At 42.4% G+C, this 21049-nt stretch overlaps 1 protein-coding gene across 6 annotated transcripts in view; it reads right to left on the reverse strand.

Annotated features, from left to right (window-relative positions):
• HMCN1 (hemicentin 1) overlaps nt 1-21049 on the reverse strand; it is a 183167-nt gene that overhangs the window by 132472 nt on the left and 29646 nt on the right. For all 6 annotated transcript variants that reach the window (XM_032117452.1, XM_032117453.1, XM_032117455.1 and 3 more), the window contains exons 2-9: nt 19549-19619; nt 15567-15725; nt 14910-15032; nt 7258-7429; nt 6007-6113; nt 2868-2988; nt 2119-2382; nt 1717-1861 (exon numbers count right to left, since the gene is read on the reverse strand). In XM_032117452.1, coding sequence (XP_031973343.1) covers nt 1717-1861; nt 2119-2382; nt 2868-2988; nt 6007-6113; nt 7258-7429; nt 14910-15032; nt 15567-15725; nt 19549-19619 — 1162 coding nt within the window. The remainder of the gene's footprint in view (nt 1-1716; nt 1862-2118; nt 2383-2867; nt 2989-6006; nt 6114-7257; nt 7430-14909; nt 15033-15566; nt 15726-19548; nt 19620-21049) is intronic.

The following is a 21049-nucleotide window of genomic DNA, read 5'->3' on the forward strand; positions in this document are numbered from 1 at the left end:
CTAATTCTAATCCCTGCAGGATTGGTGGGATCAGCTATTTATAGTACAGAATGGATTGTAAAGACACTTTAGTGCTCCATTCCCACTGATTCCCCACTGGAATGAGGTGCTCAACTACTTCTCTTGTCCTGCTGTATCAGACTGGTCAAAAATGCACTGGGATATTAAGCAAAATCCAAATTTTCTTACTACACTACTATAGGATGCAGAAAGGTAGGAAAAAAGCTGTTACCATTCTACAAAAATTTCTTTTCCCTAACATGTTACTCTTTTAAAATTAGGAATTATTATTGCAGCTGATAGTACCTCTGGAACCAAAGTAAAAACAATATTTGAATTTCAAAGTCTCTTCTCCTCAGGAACCCCGAACCTGTAGTATTCTAAGGGTATTTTCACATAGACAACTGTCACAATAGAAATATGATATTCAACTCATAAACCATTTAGGTTTTGAAATAAATATTAAAACAGTTGAGTAAAGACATCTCAACACCAAAACAAAACTCATTCAGTGCAGAGGAATACTAGACCTCAAACCTGCACTGAACTACTAAGCTGGACAAACCCTGCCTGGAACTACACTACAAATAAGAGGCAAACAAGCCAAGCTGAATTAGATCCTATTTAACAGTGACCAACAATATCTGGCTTGAGACATGTTTTGTTAAATTAACTTGGATGATGAGTTCATTCATCTGCTCTGTAACAGGAAAAAGAAAAATGCAGCCGAAATCAGCGGTGCTGGATGTGTGAAGAACAAGGAGAAGCGTGGGGTTTGATACCTAAGGGATGGAAAACATTACACAGCAGCCCAAGTAGGTGCTGTGCTGGGGCTGACAATGTCTCAGTGGCACCTCATTAAAAACCAAACCACACCAAAGCTGCAGCACTTCACACTGCCAGCAGTGCACAAGGGAGCTGCAGGATGCAGTCACTTGGGTATGCTGTACCTGCTGGGGAATGCAGAGTTCAGTCTTCAGTCTGCTCCTGGGGTGCTTTGGGCTGCACAGGAGGCTGCTGACACTGTTTACTAGTATACACTTCCCTTTTGATTTTGACAAACAGAATTAAAAGGGGCACTTTATGAGTATTTTAACTAATTTACCTTTTTTTAAATTATTCTTTTCTCACCCTACACAGAAAGGGCACACAATTCTTTTTCTATACAGAAATGTGAAGAGCCTTCTGGTATATCCCACATAAATTTTCCTATTTTGAGAGATTTTCTGAAGATGAAAGTTTCTAGGGCAGGTCATAGGACATACTTCTAGGGCATCCAGGAAAGGCATTAAAAATCAAACAAATTAATGTATGCCCCATCCTCTATGTATCCCTGGGGCCAGAGTGAGGGGTGCATTTCATAAACAAAGCTAGTTACCAATTTTGCGTAATTTTTAACAACATAAATTAAAACCATTTGCCTTCTAGACTTTTAGTTTATCATAATTTCAGAGTACACAGCTGAGGGGAATTTTGGCCAGAACCTTATAAATCCCATCACATGTACAGAGTGTACACCCTCCTCAGTATATCATATAGATATATCTATATATGTTATCAATATCTCCATAAAATACAGCCTCTCTTATGAATAGCACCAAAAATAACAGACTGGAAGTAGCAAGATGTAGGCAGCACATAGCAGTAAATAATAACAGAAATCATGAGCTATAAACAGGAAATAAAGCACCATTGTGAAAAAAGGTCACTACTTACTTGAAGAACTGATCTACTCCCAGTTTTACGCCATCTTTAGTAAAACGCTGAGTAAAAGGTATAAGGCTTTCAACATGGCAAGGAACAGAGCCTGGCTGTAAATAATATCCTGGAGTCTTCATGGGCATTGTAACTTTGGGGGCATCTGAAGAAAGGAAACATTCCCCAGAAAGTATATTAACAGCTACTAACACACATCTTATCCTTTCCTTTTATTAAAAGGAAGCTAAATTTCTGATAAAGCTCCACTTAGTAGGTATTGACCATCATGAACTAGAGACAGAACTTTGGAAGGAAACAGCACAGGAAGTACTTGCATAAGTTACAAAAGCATACAAGATCTCAATTTTAATTGATTCAGATGAGACAAATGCACAGTCAATTCAAGTTAAAGCCTCTTACCAGGAATAATACTGGAAAACGAAACACTTGAAACTCTCTGAAAAAGATAACCATCCTTGTCATAGCCTGTTATTTTAACAAAAAAAGCTTCATCTGGTGGAATGAAGTCAGAAATATTCCATAGTCCATAGGGCTTTCTATCAGGATAGTATTTCACAGGCAAGGTCTTAAGGAGTTCCCCTGTAATACTCAGAAGTTCCAGTCGGTCTACTCTAGCTGGAAGCAGGATCCCTGTGGTATTCAGCAGCACGAAGGTAGGAATCCCTAGAAAAACAAAACCACACTATTTTAAGTGCTAAAGAAAACAGATAATTAAAACATGAAAGATTAAATTCCATCTGCATGGCTCACTACCCCATGAATGCAGCATTCAGCTCCAGCCCTTACCTACTGAGTAGGGAAAGGCTAAATTGTGCTGAGCTGTGTTCTGCTTATTAGCTGTGAGTAGACCCAGCTGGGGAGAGTTTAAATTACTGATTTCCAAAAGGTGTTTCTGAAATAGCAGCTTCCTTATTAACTCCTCACCATGCTCCAGGGCTAAGGCCTTTTTCTGATGCTCCAAAAATAACAGAAACAGCACTGCAATTTTGAAGCATAGTTAAAAATATTTATATTTATGTCACACAGATACAAAGCCCCCCCAGGAACCAACCCACAGCATCCCCAGAGTTACCACAAAGCTCATCATAGAGCTCTACTCAATTTTGGAGGCTAGAAGCTATTTAACATGGACTAAAGTGGAAACAAACCTTGCACTGGCCTGCTGGATGCTTTTTTAAAGTCTAAGGTGGGCTTCCTGGAGAAGCTAGCTCGGAAGTCGATGGTGCTGAGCCCCGTGATGCGCACAGAGTGCCTCCCGCTGCTCGAGGTCTGCAAAACAGCCAGCACGTGGAATCAGCAGTGCAGGGACCGCACAGAGTGTGAGCCAGCCACTGAGCTCAGGGACAGACTCCAGCATGGCTAACAGCAGCACATAGAGGAGCCTCATGGCTAAAGTTCTAAGGAAAAGCACCTTGAGTAAAGCTTTGCTTACACCTCCTGGGCCCTAAAATTGTCGTGTCAGCAAAGAGAGCCAGTTTGTCCTGGAAGTAAATCACAACACCAACAAATCAACAACTCCTTGCCACGTGCTAGTGCCTGCAAAGGCAGTGATCTGGCAGTTAGGACCTTACTGTTACAAATTCTACTAGAAAATGGTGAGTGAATCAGAACTCAACAGAAAAATCTATGCATTAAAAGTGCTTCTCTTCCCCAGCCAAAGGCACAGCTGGAAAGCAGAGGGTGCACAGGTACCTCTCCCCTCTGGTCTGTACCTTTGTACCCTCACCTTGTCATTCTGCTTCAACCACCAAAAAACAAATCAGAACCACCCCCACCCATCCATCACCCTTGAACAGCCTGAGCTTCAGGTTCTGGAGAGTACAGCTGCTTTGGTCTTTCATCTTAAAGAAGATAAAGTAATTATAAGTTACTTCCTATGTTTCTATGCAGAGAAAGAAAGGTCAACTGCTACTTCCCAAAGGTGCAGAGGAACCCATGGCTTTTCCTCCTCACCTACTTCCACACTCTTCCAGTGTCTGGAAGGTTCCACTGAACTTTCCCTGGAGTTTTACCTGGTCCATTCTCAAATTCCTGCAGCCCTCTGGAAGAGAGGTTACTCCAGAGAACCCCTCTGCCACCGCTGCATGAGAGTATCAAATTAAACAGTTGTTTCTTATAACTAACAGCCTTGGGACAGGCATTAGACACCATGACAAATCGATGCCTATCTGATTAAAACAACATATTTCCTTCTATTTGGTTAACCTTTCACTCCAGAAATAGCACCACTAAAGCCTTTTTTACATAAGCCAGCTGTTAACAATACAAAGAAATATTTAATTGTGTCAAACAACTCAAGGTATCAAGCCTTAATTGGCAGTTAAAATTTCATTAGACAAACTCAGTGATAAAGTTCTGTTTTTATAGCTTGGTGCATCTGTATAAGGAGCTTATGGTGTGAATAAAATTTTCACAAAGCTTAAGTCATAAAATCTTTGTGTTAAATAAGCCAAGCCAGTGACTAAAGCCAAGTAAACAATCCACAGAAAAATATACCGGGAAATCATTTCTCTTTATGAAGTACTCAGACCTTTGGATATTTGTGAGTTTTAAGGCCAAAATAACCTTATAAAATTTTACCATTTCCTAATATAAATAAATACATCTCTCACTGTCGTGTCTAGGATCTGGGGGTCTCTAGGCAAACACCAGGAATTAGCCTTATCACACAGGACTGCTTTCCAACTGTTATCTTTAGGTCTCTTCTCATTATTTCTAGTTGAACATGGATTACAGAGACTGTACATTAGTGTTTCCCCTCCCAGGCTGGATGAGTATCATCAAAAGAGCAAATACGGATTTGTGACAGATGCTTTCCTGTCTTGCAAACAACATCAAAAAACTGCCCAAAATACAGGTATCATGAAGAAATGCATGACCTGGCTTGCTCATAAAAGTTAGATTAAAATATTTCAACTACATATTCAAGAGATGCTCTTCATTTTTAAATACATCAATTTGAATGTGTTACTCATGCTCTCGATAGAGCTGAAGACAGCATTATTCTGAGCTTAGAAAAAAAGCCAAAAAACCCTCCCAACCCCCCAAAAACTCTCAGGCCCTGCCTGCAGGAGCAGCCTGATGGCTTGGCAGGGCTGCTGTCCTGCTGCCAGGAGTGCATGCCACCAGTGGCAGCCTGGGCATGGGGGACTGTTGGCTCTCCTCCCCAGCAGTTCCTGCAGCCCAGCACTCAGGTGCTGGCCCACACCAGTGGCTCAGCTCACATCACACAGCCAGGAGCACACAGGGCTCTTCCTGCACTGTCCCTCTGGGCTGCAGGGCACTGCATGTTTGCTGCACTGATCCCTCACCCTAAAAGTCTCCAACAAGTGACAGAAGTGAATCCTAAGGCACTGACTGTAGGAAAAGGTCTCAGGACCCAGTGGGGCTCATGTTACCATATCCAGCAGGACCCAAACCTTTTTCTTTTTCATTTTTAACAGCCTACCAGGTTGTCTCTGTACTGGAGTTTTCAGCACTTTTGGTGATAGGATCATGGAATTGGAAGGAACATTAAAAGGTCACCCAGTGCCAACCCCTGCCATGGGCAGGGACACCTTCCACTATCCCAGGTTGCTCCAAGCCCTGTCCAGCCTGGCCTTGGACACTTCAGGGGCAGCCACAGCTTCTCTTGGCACCCTGTGCCAGGGCCTCCCCACCCTCACAGGGAACAATTCCTTCCCACGAGCCCCATCCAGCCCTGCCCTCTGGCAGTTTAAAACCTTTCCCTCTTGTCCCATCACTATCTGCCCATATAAAAAGTCCCTGTCCCTCTTTTTGATAAGCCCCCCGTCCTAGGCAGACATTCAAACAATTCTCCCCTGAGCTGCTGAGCTCAACATGCTTTTGTAGCTGCAGTTCTGCAGCAGGATCAACAGCTTCCCCCAGGGATGTATGTGAATTAATGATCCTTTTCAAAACACCTCTGTGCTTAGGGTAGGGACAATGCACAGCAGGATCCATTCAGCATTGCCTATAAAGTGCCTCACCCGGGTGCCTTCCCCTCCAAAAATGACTGTAGAGTATTTACACTGCTACCATAGAACAGTTCAGTCAGAAGGGATCCACACCAGTAGGCTTGTTTCCACATCTATTTAGGAAAGCTGAGATCATACAGCTTTACCTACATAAAGAGGTATACAACAATATTAAATACAAGATCACAGGACATTTACTGTAACACAGTAAAACAGCTGTGAGTATCTATGATAAATAACATAGTAAATCATTATACAACCCCCTTATATGCTACAGGACAATCATACATGGGTTCTGCAATAACTTTACCTTGATTGTCCATGTTCCAGGCTCTGGATCTTTGACATTTACTACCTTCGCAGAGTTGTGGATATTTAGCAATTCGTTCAGTCCTGATCCCTTACTGAGCTGCTTGCCTGAAAAAACAGAAACAGGAAGTAAATACAGGATGGAGTAAACACAGTATTGCTTAAAAAAACCAGAGAGTAAATACAATGTTGTTGTTTTGTACCAATGTATTTCTGATACTTGACTTACTACTTAGCAGTCAATGACATTTACAACAGCCAAAATTCTCTATAATTCTTTGACAGAATACTGAAAACTTTCATTTATATGTGGGCGGTTGTGTGCAGGAATTGGGTCTCTAGAGAGGGATTTTGCGTCCTCAAGGCTGACCCTGAAGAACCATCAGCCCTAAAACTCAGCTGGCTCTTTCACAGCACTAAAGGGAAAGAGGAAGTGGAGACTGGGATGTCCCAGTGCCCATTTTCAAAACCTATTAGACGTGCCTTGAGTAATTGCAGTGAAACCCCGTGGATTTAGATGCATGGAGCTGATCTATGAGAAAGGGGTCACAGCTTCAGCAAAGCCTGACACTTGCACCCAGGACTGTGTGTTGGCATGGCCGGAATACAGACACTGAGCAAATCTCTTTCCTGTAAACAAGAATGCCTCAGTGCAGGACAGACCAGACCACATTGCAGGGAACCCATCCTGGGCATAAAATATTTCCAAGATATTAAAACTTAAGCTACATCCTCAGGCAAAAGGCATTCAGAGAATACAAAATATTATTTGAATTTATTTCTGGAGTGCTGTTCCAAGTTCCTAAGGCATCAACATAGTAATAGACAATAGATTTGTTTAAAATAGCTTCAATTACAAATTAGCTCCAAACCTGTCATGGCATTTCCCATCGCACACTGCTCAGCTGGAGATGGGCGGAGGAGACAGGTTTGGTTCTGAATGTTCTCACAGCTCAAAAAAGCCAGACCATGGTTGAACTCTCCTCACATAAAACCATCGTGTACAACCCTTAAATGATGGTTCAGGGAATACATAAAGAGATGAAAGGCAAAAGTGCCCAGCAATTCGGAATGCAAGGACAAACAGTAACAAAGAAGATGGAGGTGAGATGAAGTGGACAGAATAAGGAAGTTTTCCAGCATCCTCCAAGTGAAAAAAAAACATAGAATATTGGGGGAAAAAATGAAATATCAGAAGAGATTTTTCCTTCTTGTTTTTCACTATCACAAAAGAAAGTATAAAGTACTTCACCTAAAGGATTATGAATCTCAATTGCTGGTGAAGGACCACTCAAGGACACGGTAACTTCCTTCAGACTGGGATCAAAAGGGATCTGCCAAGTATTTACAGCCATGGACAGATGGTCTGTAGACAAGAGATGCACTTTGGAGGCTTGAACTGCTTCTTCAACCCATTTTAACACCTAGAAGAGAAAAGAACAGTTGTTACTATACTGTCAGCAGTACTGGCTGTTGAAACAGTTTCTGATAAAATGCTTGTCTCTACGGTAGAGATTCCATATTAATTTATTTTTAAAATGTGAATACTTAAAGGAAATGAAATTTTGACAGAAGACACTGGCAAAGCCATGGTCAGCATGGTGTTTAAAGGAGTACACTAGCACACCTGGATACATCTCTACACAACAACCACAGGTCCTTTAAAAAGGAATTAGGGATACAAACCTATGGACATTTCTAGTCATCAAGTTTGAGTTGCATGAAGCAACAAGGAAAATTTCCTCATCCAGATGTACCAAGTAATTGCTATCTGTGGACTTTTCCAGGGTTTTTTTCCCCTAAAACACCTAATACAAATTACTGTTAGGCACAGCACAGAGGTGGGACTAGAGGGGAACACGGCTTTGGAAAGTATGTCCCTGCAGGACATGGAGGCTCCCACGCCAGGGACAGGACAGCAGCCCATGGGAGAGACCACAGTGAAGGAGAGGAAAGGTGTGAGGAGGAAGAGCAGCCAAGAGAAACCCTTGTGTACTGACCACAATTCCTGGTGGCACTGGAGAAGGGAGGAGGAACTGGGGGAGAAGTTGAGGTGGGCAAGTGGAGGCAAAGGTGTTCCTATTTGTCTTTGCTTCCCACTGCCTGAAGGAATAATTAAATATCTATTTTAATTGGCAACAAATTAATTTCCCTTAAGTCAACTTAGTCTTGCCCTCAACAACAACTGGTGATTTCCCTGTTTTTATCTCAACCCAGAAGCTTCCTCAACCCATTCCTCCTCTGCATGGGGTAAGTGGCTGAGAGGGAGCTCGACAATCAGCCAAGAGAAACCCATCACAACCAATCCAACCTCCCCAGAAACATACCTGGTTTGTCAAACTATATGATTTTGCATCACCTCTGTACATCACAGAGCTGCAGCATATTTTTAAAATCCTACTGAAGCAATATTGGCTTTGTATAACACTGTGAATGTGACTCTCAGTAATACTGAACCGTGATCTTAAGTTGCAGTTGACTACAGTGGCATTGAGAAACATCTTGTAAAGGAGAACCATCTTCTGATTATGTCAGTTCAAAACTTGGAAACCAACAATAAACTAACCTGGATGTGTTACCCATCAGTACTGGGGGTCTCTGGGGCAAGTCCTTCAACCTAGGACCCAATTCAACACACTGCTCAAAAGAACCTCATTCCCCTGGTTCATTGGGCATAACTTACCTACTTTATCCATGAAAAAATGGAAATATGCTATAGGTTTGTGTGTGAGATGACTTTGTGATAGAAACTAGATTCCAGTGTACTTGTTCTCATACGTTACAGTATTAATGCCCAGCAACCTTTGTGCTAAGATGAAATAAGTTTAAATAAGTGAAGGGTGTCATTGAAAACACATTTGAAATGGTGGAGGCAGGTTTTCATCAATGATTCCCCCTCCACTCTAAGGAATGCCCCACCTGAGTCGTGCTGAGTGCTCCCAGCACAGGGTGAGACCGTACTGACCAGGTGTCCCCTCCCCAAGGGTGTGCATGAGTGAGGTGCTTGGGCATGTTTGCAAAAGAACATACCCAAAAAATCACAGTAAAATTGCCTGTGCTGCTCAAAGCCCTGCAGTAACGTGGCCCAAGAGAGAACTGGGGTTTGTGCAACAGCTGGTGACACCAGCTAGGGAGCAACTTGTGTTTGCTTTAGACAAGCCTGGAACAGGAATCACAAGGCTTCAAAAAGATCCAACTCATTTAGGTTCTACTTTACAAATTACACATCTGGGTCCAAATATGCTTCCAAAGGAATTTCAATGTTCTACTCAGAGTGAGATGAGCATGACACTTTTTTGTATGACGTATATGGCAAAGTTCCCATTTAATTCTAGGATCTCACCTCCACAGGTAAGTTTTTAAATGGATTGTAAAATTCAATGAACCCATAGGAACTTCAGTTTCTGAGTTTTTCAAGATCAAAACTGAAAATGGAAGGAACAGAGTGACCCAGCTGTCTGCAGTCTGGCAGCAGCTTGCTTGTATAAGTTCAATAGGCAATTCTGGGAGATCCATTTCCCAACCCTGTCATTCCAAAGAGGTTTGCAATACTGCTGTAACACTGGTTTGGAAGTAGGTTTTTTCTCCTCTGGGACCTTTACAGAAAGCCCCCCAAACAACAGCAGCTTTTGTTGTTCTGCCAAAATGTGACGTGACGAATATTATTAGAGGGGGAAGGGCAAATACAGCAATGATTTATAACATTTCCCCGGAAAATTTGCTCTTGCAACCTGCCCTGCTGTCAGGTCGTTTCTTGGAATGCATACTGAAACCTGGAAAATCTGTGGAGCATGGTCTCTATTCCCATTTGTTTATTCTGGGACTCAAGAACATTTCTCAAGCAGTCAAAGCAACAGGATTTCAGGTTAACTGTTTCATTGCTTGAGTAAATTTGGGTTCATACTTATACCCAAAGAGGAAAAATATTCTAGTAATGTTTTTAAATGCACATCAAAAAATGTAACTGAGACAGTGCATGAGAAAATAATACTGTAAAAATAAAACATAAATTATATATGTAACTATAACATGTATGAAAACCACACGACTGAAGTTCTGGTGTTGGATCTCAAGCTCTTCAAAGTTAGGAACCACAAGAACTAAGCCTGCCTGCTTTCAACTGCCTTTCAAAAGCCGTTCTGCAGTTGCTTTATGACAGACCTTAGATACATGATCATGGTTTATTTTTTCCAGAGATTCCAAATTCCATAGAAACCAGAGAAAGACCAGCTGTAACTATTTGTTTTTCCCTGCTTTGTTTGGCATTCACTATACATTATGTATCTTCAGAATAGAAGCATTCAGCTGCCTTTCCCATGAAACCACTCCTCCTTTTTCTATGAAAATGGATAATGACTGCCTGGGACGAGGGAGAACAGAAGGCAAGAGACAGGGATGTGCAAGAAACCTTCATTTTAAACTGCAGTTTTGAACTTTTGACTTTGTCACCTGCATTGTATCCTTGAAAAGGCGTGAAGGGGCCTTTTACATCTTTAACTGAGCGAAACAAGATTTCAAATTGCTTTCTCTGCAGCATCATCCAAATACACACTGGTCACACACAGCAGGGACCTGTAACACCAACCTGAGCTGTGCTGGCGTAACCCTTGGGTTGCCATCCCCTGGGAGGACTAAGAGCCAGCAGAAATGGGATGCTCTCCAGTGGGTTTTAGGGACCTCTGTTCACAGCAGAGCACTCTTGAGTGAACACCACCAGACCCTTTCCCTGTGATCTTACAGACAATACCCTTCAGCACCTTCCCCACAACAACCCCTTTTGCACCATCCCCTCTAAATGTTCTGCCACCAGTCTTGTCTTCAGTCCCCCCTCAATGTCGTCTCATCCACTGCATCACGTTCATCCACAGGCTTCTCACCCAATCCCAAACTCTCTTTTTTTCCCCATATAGGTTCATCCAGCTTTCAAGTCACTCAACAACACCCCCTTCTTCCATCAAAGTCAAAGCTGTGCCTCTACATCATTCTCAGTTCTCCTCCCATCAATGTTCTGTATACGGAAGATCCAATTCTACTTATTTTAAAAATCAGGAAGAAAGATGTATTTTTAAGGAGTCTAAGGATAATTTTCCCTTCTTACAGAAAGGTCAGAATAAGAAAAATCAAGTGCTCCAACACTAAAAGAAATGGAAAAAGACCACTCACCAGCTCAGTCCTCGTGAACTCCCAGCTCTATCCACACTGATCAGTCCAGTTCATCAGACACAGGAATGACTCATTTTTGCCACAATCAATCAAAATGACCTGGAGACATAACCTGAACTGCCAGTGACTAATAAATCTCCACTATTTTCCACAGCACCACATTCACACTCTGCTGATCATCACAGTTCATCTCAACACCCACTCTGGCATCAGTACAAACCTGTGGGCATCACAACCCTTTAGAGGAATTTCCTTACAGTAGGGTAATTAGGTGTGGTGTAATGTAACTTCAGTTCAAGTCAAAATTAGTACCTTCTGGAAATTGGACACAGTTATGAAAATAGAGAATCTGCTCCTAACAGGGAATTTAACTCATGTTTGATGCATATTCTCGATGCCGTGAGAATAGAACCTGAGGGAGCAGCTGGAGCTGGGTCAGGGAGGGTCAGGCTGGAGATCAAGGAAAAGGTTCTTCCCCCAGAGGGTGCTGGGGCACTGACCAGGCTCTCCAGGGAATGGGCACAGCCCCAAGGCTGCCAGAGCTCCAGGAGTGTTTGGACACCGCTCCCAGGGATGCACAGGGTGGGACTGTTGGGGTGCCTGTGCAGGGCCAGGGGTTGGACTCAATCCTTGCAGCTCCCCTCCAGCTCAGGATATTCTGAGATTCATTTAAATTTCAAGCAATTGTTGCAAATTAAGCCCTGAGTCTACAAAAGCAACCAGAGAAATCTCACCCTAAAGAAACACATTTCAAAACCAGGACTTCAGTGCTTTGATAAAGCACTTTGATAAAGGCTTTCCAAGACACTGGGGACAAAGTTTCAGAATATTACAACCTTATAATGGTTTGTGTTGGAAGGTACATTAAAACCCATCTTGTCTCACACCCCTGCCATAGGCAGGAACACCTTCACTAGTCCAGGTTGTTCAGAGCCCCAACACAGGCCTTGAACACTCCCAGGGATGGGGACTTGATACCCTAACTACATAAATGCTCTCATTTATCTAATGCACAGTAATCACAGTGAGTTTGTAAAAATAGGACCTTCACCCCAGACTCTTAGATGAGCTACCTTCAGCAGGTAAGTGGAGATACTTATGCATTTCATGCTTTGCTGGACTGAACCCAACACAACTTTGTCAAGCACCAATAATTTTGTGCAAGTTAATTGTAGTATTTGAAATCAAAAGATGTTTTTCACAAGTAAAAAAAAGGCACGAAATTTTCAGTGTTGCCCGTACACAAGCACTGGATGTGTATCAAGTACTGTCTTGCTGTGTTTCCTTATATCTAGCTTAGAATATTGCTTCATTCTGCACTTAATGCTCAAAGGGCAAGAACAAGAGGTATAGTTTGAAACTTTATACACTAAAAATAGCTTTGTTTGGGTTTTTGGGGGGTAGAATAATCAAAATGTTTTAACAAAACAAGCCATTGATTTGGCAGGGTACTCGGCAGGGACTTTGTAGCTGTTCCCTAATCCCCAATCCAGCACTGGCTGTCTCTGGGCCCACAAGGGTGAGTGTGCTTCAGCATTTATAAACTGCATTCTTTACACATCATTGACTCCTCAGAGAAAAAGGAGGGCAAGTGTGATTGTTTGATTGCTGCTGAATCCTGCCTGAGGGCTATCCCATAAACAGCTGATCAGATCTCTTCGAGATGTCCTGTTTGTTGGCATCCACCCACTGGTGGAAATGCTTCTTGGAATCAATGCTGATCCAGAACTGAAACCGCAGAGAAGGTTTTATCGGGGATGGCAGCAAATTGGTCAACTCATTTTCATAGTCACTTGGCCCAGACACAGATTTATGTAAGGTCAATAATCACTAAAATTGCAGAGTCTTTTGGGCTCGGTTTTAACACAAATTGTTCAGCAGTTATTGTGGAAGACTTCTGAAAGTGATTTAGGGTTTGGTTTTTTTCCACCTTAGGCAATCTCTCACACTGCTTAAGCATCTCTTTCCAGTGGCCACAGGCTGTATTTTTCCCTCCCTCTCAGAAAAACCCTGCAAAAATATCACCTACTGATTTCGCCCTTGGCTCTTGTGCAGAGGTGAGGCCCTGGTACAGGCTGACCAGAGAGGCTGTGGCTTCCCCATCCCTGGAAGTGTCCAAGGCCAGGTTGGATGGGGCTTGGAGCAACCTGGGATAGTGGAATGTGCCCCTGCCCATGGCAGGGGATGGGGAATGAGATGATCTTCAAGATATCTTGCAACCCAGGAGTCATTTTATGACTCTACAATTTTAGGATTATTTACTCAAAAGAAATGTTGAGATAAAGCTGGGAGGGGGTGAAAGTGGCTACTGAAACCCCCTGCTTAAAACCTTACCCAAAATTCCAAGACAGTCTATCCTTTCTGGCAGAAGATGGCGTTCTTAGAAACAGGGAAGTGCCAAGTTCAGAAAGCAGCAGCAGGCAGCCAGGAGAGCAGCTTGTGCCAGCTCCACTCCAGAACATGGTGCTGCCTAGAACCTACAAACGGTTTTCTTTGCTCACTTCTACCTCCCAAAGGCAGGAGAAAACAAAATCACAACAATCAAACCAAAACTTTATCCTAAAACTCCCTCCTGGCAAAGAGCATTTCCCACTGGCAGTATCAGAGGGTCACAGAATGGGTTGGGTTGGAAGGGCCCTTAAAGACCATCTCATTTCATGATGATCCCTTCTGTACAAAGGGGTTTCATGGAGTGTCACAGAGAAGTTTTACCCTTCATACATAATAGAAAAATGCAAGCCGGGATCTGCACAGAACAAGCAGGTAATTTCTCTTCCTCCAAATTTTAACCCAACTTTTGGAGGATAAATCTTCTGGGAAGTTGCTCCTTTTGAAAAGATCACCTTCACATCACTGGCAACAGCTTCTATCATTCCCAATGAGAACTTCAATTTTTATAAGCAACAGCTGTAGAAAAATGCAATTTATGTCCAACATTTATCATTGTCCAAATTTTAGGACAGAAAGAAGGAACAAACTAGAGTAAATTTTTATTTTAAAACCTCAGCTAGTTATTGCTATACTGGGGATTCAAAGGGGAATGTTTACAACATTTATAAACAACTCCAGCTCTCCAGATAAATACCATGTGATTTCACCTCTCTCCAAACTGTTTTCTCACGCGCTTCTGCAGTTTCATTTCTGTCTGAGACTCACCGGCATTCCCAAAGGAAATAGTCGTTCATGGCTGTGAGTGAGGAGCCACAGCTACCAGGAGGGCAGCAGAGGTGGCAAAAGTATTGCAATGATAACCTCAATTAAAAAGTTACTTCCATGACTCTGTGAACAATGGAAACCTGAGAGTTCACACTATCTATCCTATGTGGGGAACATTTTTGTCCAGGCTAAGTAGCAGCTCACCAAACGCTCATTTAAAGCTGATACTGGGCTCTTGTTCTGAGCAGAAAGGCCACAGGGCTACGCAGAGCCCAGAACTGCTCTTTTTTTAAAAGCTCTTCTCCTGGAAGCCTTCTGGCACAGGCAGAGGGAAGCTGGGGAGGTTCTGGTGAGATGCGGCCCTTCACACTTCCCTAATGTCAACAAAAGTCACAGAATTGCATCCTGATATAGAAGATGGAGAAAGGAAGGGAGGGAAAGCTGGAATAGAGTCCACATACTAAAAGCAGAACATTTAGAAGTTCCCCCTTCTGCTCCCTAACCCACCATCAGGTCCCTTTAAAGATTTAGAGTATAACTCTTGCCTTGTTTTCTTTATCTACTGCAAAACTCAAGCAAAGTTACCTCATTAACTTGTTTTTTGTCCAAGTGAAAAACTTGACCAGAACTTGTTGAGGCAATTTCTTCATAGACCTTGTAACCGATATGATCCCTGTCATCACAGTCTCCAGTCAGCACAAATACCACCTGGATTAAAGAAAAATCAGTAAATCATTGGGCACATGTGCACAGGTGAGGAAAGCATTGCCAAGGCAGCATTAAGGCAAGACAACAGAAGAATACGTCTCTTGGGATGGGTTTGTTACTTTGCATGGATAGAGTCATTGCACTCAGTACTGACGGAAAAATCAAAGCAGAAGAAAAGGAACAGACAAAAATCCCTTTAAAAATCAATCAGCCCTGTTATTTACACAATACTTCTTTTAGAACAACATTAAAAAATCCACATAAGTGATAAGCTGGCCAAAACCACATCTACTGGTAGAAGATTCAGTTGCATTATTTAATTCACAATAATAAAAGGAATATTCCACTCAGTTTTTCCTTAACCAGATCAGTTAACTCTACAAAAATTTTAAAAATCCTTAGAATGCAGTATTATGGTCCCTTCTGTAAAAAGACTTCACCGAGTGTCACACAGGAGAATTCTATCCTTTGTCATTGAGCAAAGCAGAGCATTAAACACACAACCCAGCTGGGAAATGCAAATCCCCTCGTTACCTGTGACTGTTTCTGTTGGATGAGTTGAAGCACTTCATGGGTCAGTCTGTAATCCTTGGATCGGGCATCAGTAAATACATAGATGAAAGAGCCAGGCAGGGAAATTTCTAGAGCAATCTTTATTGCCCCAATGCTCATCTCTGGACAGTCTCCACCACCCTATTCACAAGTAGAAAGAAAACATAACTTTTTTTTTTTTTTTTTACGGAAGAAAACATACCAAATAAGTTACTTTCTTTTGGGACTTTCAAGACAGATGCTTCCTCAGCCTCTGATCATTTATTCACCTTTTCCACCCTAAGGATTTTATGGTTTCTGCAGAGTATTGTCACACACTCACAAGCAGCAACTGCAACAATTCCAAAGAGAAAATAAAGTGAAAAGAAGAGCCCTGACGTTGGCTGGTGTCATGCTCACTCTCATCCATGTTGTGCTCAGCTCTTGTGACAGCCCCGTTTCCCACACTCACATGCTCTGTTCCTGGCTGACAACTCCTCTGCTCTGGTAGCACACAGCAGTCACGGGAGGTCAGGGGCACAGACAGATGGGAAATGATCCCAGGCAGGCAGTGCCGAGCTCCAGGAGCATCTCTGGACACCAGAGCAGCAAAATCCTGTCCTGGACTCCACCCTGGGATAGGGAGCTCAGCAGAGGGCACAGGTGCTGTGCTCCCACAGCTCTGCATTGCAGCAGCTGCAGAGCTGGAGGTTTTTCAGAACCTGTGTTCAATCAAAATGCTTCCAAGTATGATTTTATCTTTAGAGGAAGGGATTAGTTCCTCTCCCTAAATTAAGAATTCAGGAGAAATACTGTTTAAATAAAAGCTCACTAACTTACATAAAAATTAACTTGGCATATTGAAGACAGAACTTTCCAAAGAGCTGATACAAACTGTAAAACCTGCCCCATCATCTACAACAGATCTCTGCACATTCAATGTTAAATATAAAATTTATTTCTTTTATTTTTACAATCAACATGCCTTCACACATATGTATATACAAATCTACACATGCTGAGAAAGAAGAAGGCAAAAAGAGAGCAGTCCTTCATACTCAAGAATTATGTTTGTCCTCAGTGAAATGTTCATGTTGGGAACAAATTTAATCTATCAGTATCCTTAATCCAATTTCAAAGCAAGAATATCAATAAGTTTCTCACCTATGCTAAAGAACAAGCACATGGTCACTGTTCTTTCTGTAAGTCATATAAGAACCATTGTTCTTTTCCAAAGTCAGTTCTCCTAAATGTAGCCTTACTTTTATGGGAAAAGCAGGTGGTAGGCTCCAGACAGCCTAAAATGCAAGAGAGAACTCTCCAAGAAGATTTTTGACACACAGAACTTTATCTTGGCAATGTCTATACAGTCCAGTGGGACACATCAGTATATCCAAGTTCTTTCAGCAGAAGACTCTTCCACATAAAGCTTTAACTTGTGGGCAAAGTCAAAATAATAGCTAATTTCTACAGACACCTACTTGGAACAGGAAAATTTCTATTCCCACTTCAAGTCTACTTGATTATCATCTCATAATATTCTATATGGCAGCATCTGTTTTCTGCATAGAACATGAAAAGCACTACTGATCTAAATGGTTGTTCTGAGAACAAGCATGGACTTTTTTATTCCCATAATGTAGAATAATATTCTTAAAAGGCAGCTGGTAGAACAACAAAACATCATCATCATGAAATGGTTTGGATTGGAAGGACCTTAAAGTTCATCCAGTGCCAACCTCTGCCATGGGCAGGGACACCTTCCACTATCCCAGGTTGCTCCAAGCCCCATCCAACCTGGCCTTGGACACTTCCAGGGATCCAGGGGCAGCCACAGCTTCTCTGGGCACCCTGTGCCAGGGCCTCCCCCCCCCTCACAGGCAGAATTGCTTCCTAACATTTAACATTTAGTATTGCCTTTACTCAAAGAAAAAAAGTAGAAAAATTTCCATTCAGTATTTCCTACCTTCCTCTCCAAATTGAAATTAAATAAATTAAATACAGCTACCTAGTTGGTAGCTGGAAAAGCTGAGGTGAGTCAAGCTCAGGAAGATTCATTTTCCCTCCAGTTTAAACAGGCCCACAGAAACACACAAAAAAATCTCCTTAAAAAAAAAAAAAAAAAAAACCCAAAAAAAAAAAAAAAAAAAAGACATTAAGGAGTCATTGCTGCCCAAGTTCACGTTCTTATCACGCTGTCCACAAGAATGATTCACAGTTAATTACTGATGAAATATAGGTGATACCTCCTAAGCTGATCCTATATCCAAGCAGTATGTCCTTTATCACTCTGAATGTAAAAAGAACAGGGCCCAGTTTCTGCAGTGAAATGTACACAGTCCAACTTCTACCCGATGTCAAATGCCAGCCAAGTGACCCTCCAACTATTCTATGACATGAATGGAAAACAAGAGCTGGGCTTACCCTGACATTTAGGGAGGGCAAGTTGAGCATATTTTGATATAATATGTTTTATATGTCAGACGCTTTGAAATAATTTCTCTTCACCTTCATTTTAGCTTTATTCATTAATGAGAATATTTAGTCCATGCCCTTTCTCAAAATGAACCCAGCTCAAAAGTTCCTCTACCTCCACAACATTCACTCTTGCATCTTTTCTCAGTCTTTTTGGAAAAATACTGGTAACAAACCTGTAGAAAGTGTTCACATTTTCTCTACTGCAAGATGACCTATTGGTCCTGTTCTAATCATTTTTTGATTTCTATTTTGGCCCTTCACCAATACAATGGATGAATACAAGTCAGTGTCAGCCTTCATACAGCAGAATGAGCACATCTTGAAAGTAATTATGAAATATGCGATCAGCCAGCATTAAAGAAAGAAATCTAAAATTCACTAGACAGAAACTTTTAAACAACTTGATTAGAAATGAAGAGTTTGAAATTCCCAAAAGCTTCGCCTAAATCACCCACCTTTTAGAAACAGCTGCAATTACCGTCCAGTATAACTATGGAGGAAACAAAACATGAAAACTGGATGGAGTTTTGAAGTTTAAATTTCCCCATGAAGGAGAAAACTGCAATAGCTATTGTTTTCTCTTGATTTCAAACCTTCTGCCAACTTTTAAAGTAATCTTCAAGCAATCTGTTCTTACATGGATTATACCATGTGCCAGTTTCTGAGGGAGAGCCTGTCTGGCACTACTGACTCCAGCAAGGTTCACCACAGGTCAGAAGCATTTTCCTTGGTTAAAGATAAGACAATAGCAACATATGTTCTGTCAGTAAGGATAACTCCATTCCCATACCTCCGCCTTTCTTTACATTACCTGAGGGAGCAGCTGGAGCTGTGTCAGGGAGGGTCAGGCTGGAGATCAGGGAAATGTTCTTCCCCCAGAGGGTGCTGGGGCACTGCCCAGGCTCCCCAGGGAATGGGCACGGCCCCAAGGCTGCCAGAGCTCCAGGAGCGTTTGGACACCGCTCCCAGGGATGCACAAGCTGGGATTGTTGGGGTTTTTGTGCAGGGCCAGGGGTTGGGCTGGATGGTCCCTGTGGGTCCCTTCCAGCTCAGGATATTCTGTGATTCTAAGAAGCCTTTGAATCAGTAAGTGCCAAGTAATGCACGGCAGGGAAGGCAGTGCCTATGGAAAACCTGACGGGTCTTACAGTCCTCTTGTTTGAATGGTGTTCATGGAATATAATTTCCAGAACACAGTAAAAGTCCATAAAAGTGTCTGTGGACAAGTGGCAGGACTAATGAAAATGCCAACTAAATGTTAACATTACCTAACTATTCCTTCTTGTGTCATCGAACCGTATCTCCACACGATGTAAACTAAAACAATGGAATGAAGCATAATCCCAAATTAGAATGAGCAGGAAGATGACAGTTTGTGCAGGCAAAATGACAGAGGTAAGTGATCTACCTCCTCATGAATGCTTGCAGCAGGAATATCAGCACAAGAGGAAAGATTAGCATGAGGAAACAGTCTTTGCTAGAACCACGTAAGAAACAAGTTACTCACCTGAACATAAAGTTCCCTAAGTTCAAACTGAAATTTCTTGGGATCTGTGGTTATTGTCACTGGACCAATTTCTAGAATGAAACATGAAGAAAACACAGAGTTATCAAAAGACATATGGTAGTAAAAAAATGAAACTAAAAGCATCAAACAGAAAGAAATAGTAGGGAATGATATCCCCAGTACTGAAACCTATGATTTCAAATCTGGTAACTTTAATATCATTCCAGTATTACCAATCTCTGTGTCTTAAACATTTATAGGCACATAAAGCCTTTCACCTTTGATTTTGATCAAACATTTAATTGTTCTTAGTAATAAAAAGCGAACAAAAATTCCCAGAACAAATGTTGCTGGACCAAGAAATAATGTATTTTTCCAGAAAGAGGCTCTTCAGACTGGAGAAAAAGAGACTTTGGGAAAACCTTATAGCAGCCTTCCAGAGCCTAAAGGGGCTCCAAGGGAGTTGGAGAGGGACATTGGACAAGGGCCTGGAGAGACAGGACAAGGGGGAACGGCTTCAAACTTAAGGAGATCAGATACTGGGGAAGCAATTCTTCCCTGTGAGGGCGGGCAGGCCCTGGCACAGGGTGCCCAGAGAAGCTGGATCCTGGAAGTGTCCAAGGCCAGGTTGGATGGGGCTTGGAGCAACCTGCGCTAGTGGAAGGTGTCCCTGCCCATGGCAGGGGTAGGCACTGGATGGGCTTTAAGGTCCCTTCCAACCCAAAGCATGCCATGATTTTGTGTTTCTAGGTAAACATGAAGAGGCCTCTCTGGACAGAACACACATATGTGGCTTTGCAATTTTACTCATGTAAAAAAAAAGAAAGAGAAAAAAAGATATGTGCCAGAACTCTTCCCTGAAAAAAACCCCATATCTCTGGAAAAATCCCAGTGTGAGCCCTATCCCCAATCCCAGCCCATCTAGCAGGAGCTGCCAGAAAGAACGAAAGCAGAAAGAAACAGCTTTATTCATGGCATTTGCCATGTCTTTGTCTACTGAGGAAGGGCAGGATGTCCAAGTGAAATTGCCTGGGGTATGTAACAGCAGCCCATATGTGAGCATTTCTCAGTCCCACAGAGCTGTCCCTCTGCCTCTCACACAGCTGCCTTCCTGATTGGTATCAAATGTGATTCCAGCCAGCTGGTTCCTGTGCCGTGATTTCCTGCCTGCTCACCTCAATCTGCCTTGGCACCGGTGCCCTTCATTCTTTGCCTGGCCCGGGCAGGCATTGCTGCCTTGGCCGTGGGCACTCGCCCAGCTCAGCGAGAGCAGTCAGAATGCTCTGCCAAAAATCAATAAATAAACACACTCACACACAAAAATGAAGAGATTTCTACCAGTTGAGTGCTCCAAAGCACTCAAAGAGATCAGCTGAGTCCCAACAGACCAAATGGGGCACAATTCTGCTGTCAGGGTAAAAGCCAAGCATGAAACTGCAGCAGTGCCAATTTAATACAGCTGCAGCTCACAGGGAAATGCTGCCTCAGCAGACCTCACAAC

Source organism: Corvus moneduloides, chromosome 9 (genome assembly GCF_009650955.1).
Source record: "Corvus moneduloides isolate bCorMon1 chromosome 9, bCorMon1.pri, whole genome shotgun sequence".
In the NCBI taxonomy this organism is placed as follows: domain Eukaryota; kingdom Metazoa; phylum Chordata; class Aves; order Passeriformes; family Corvidae; genus Corvus; species Corvus moneduloides.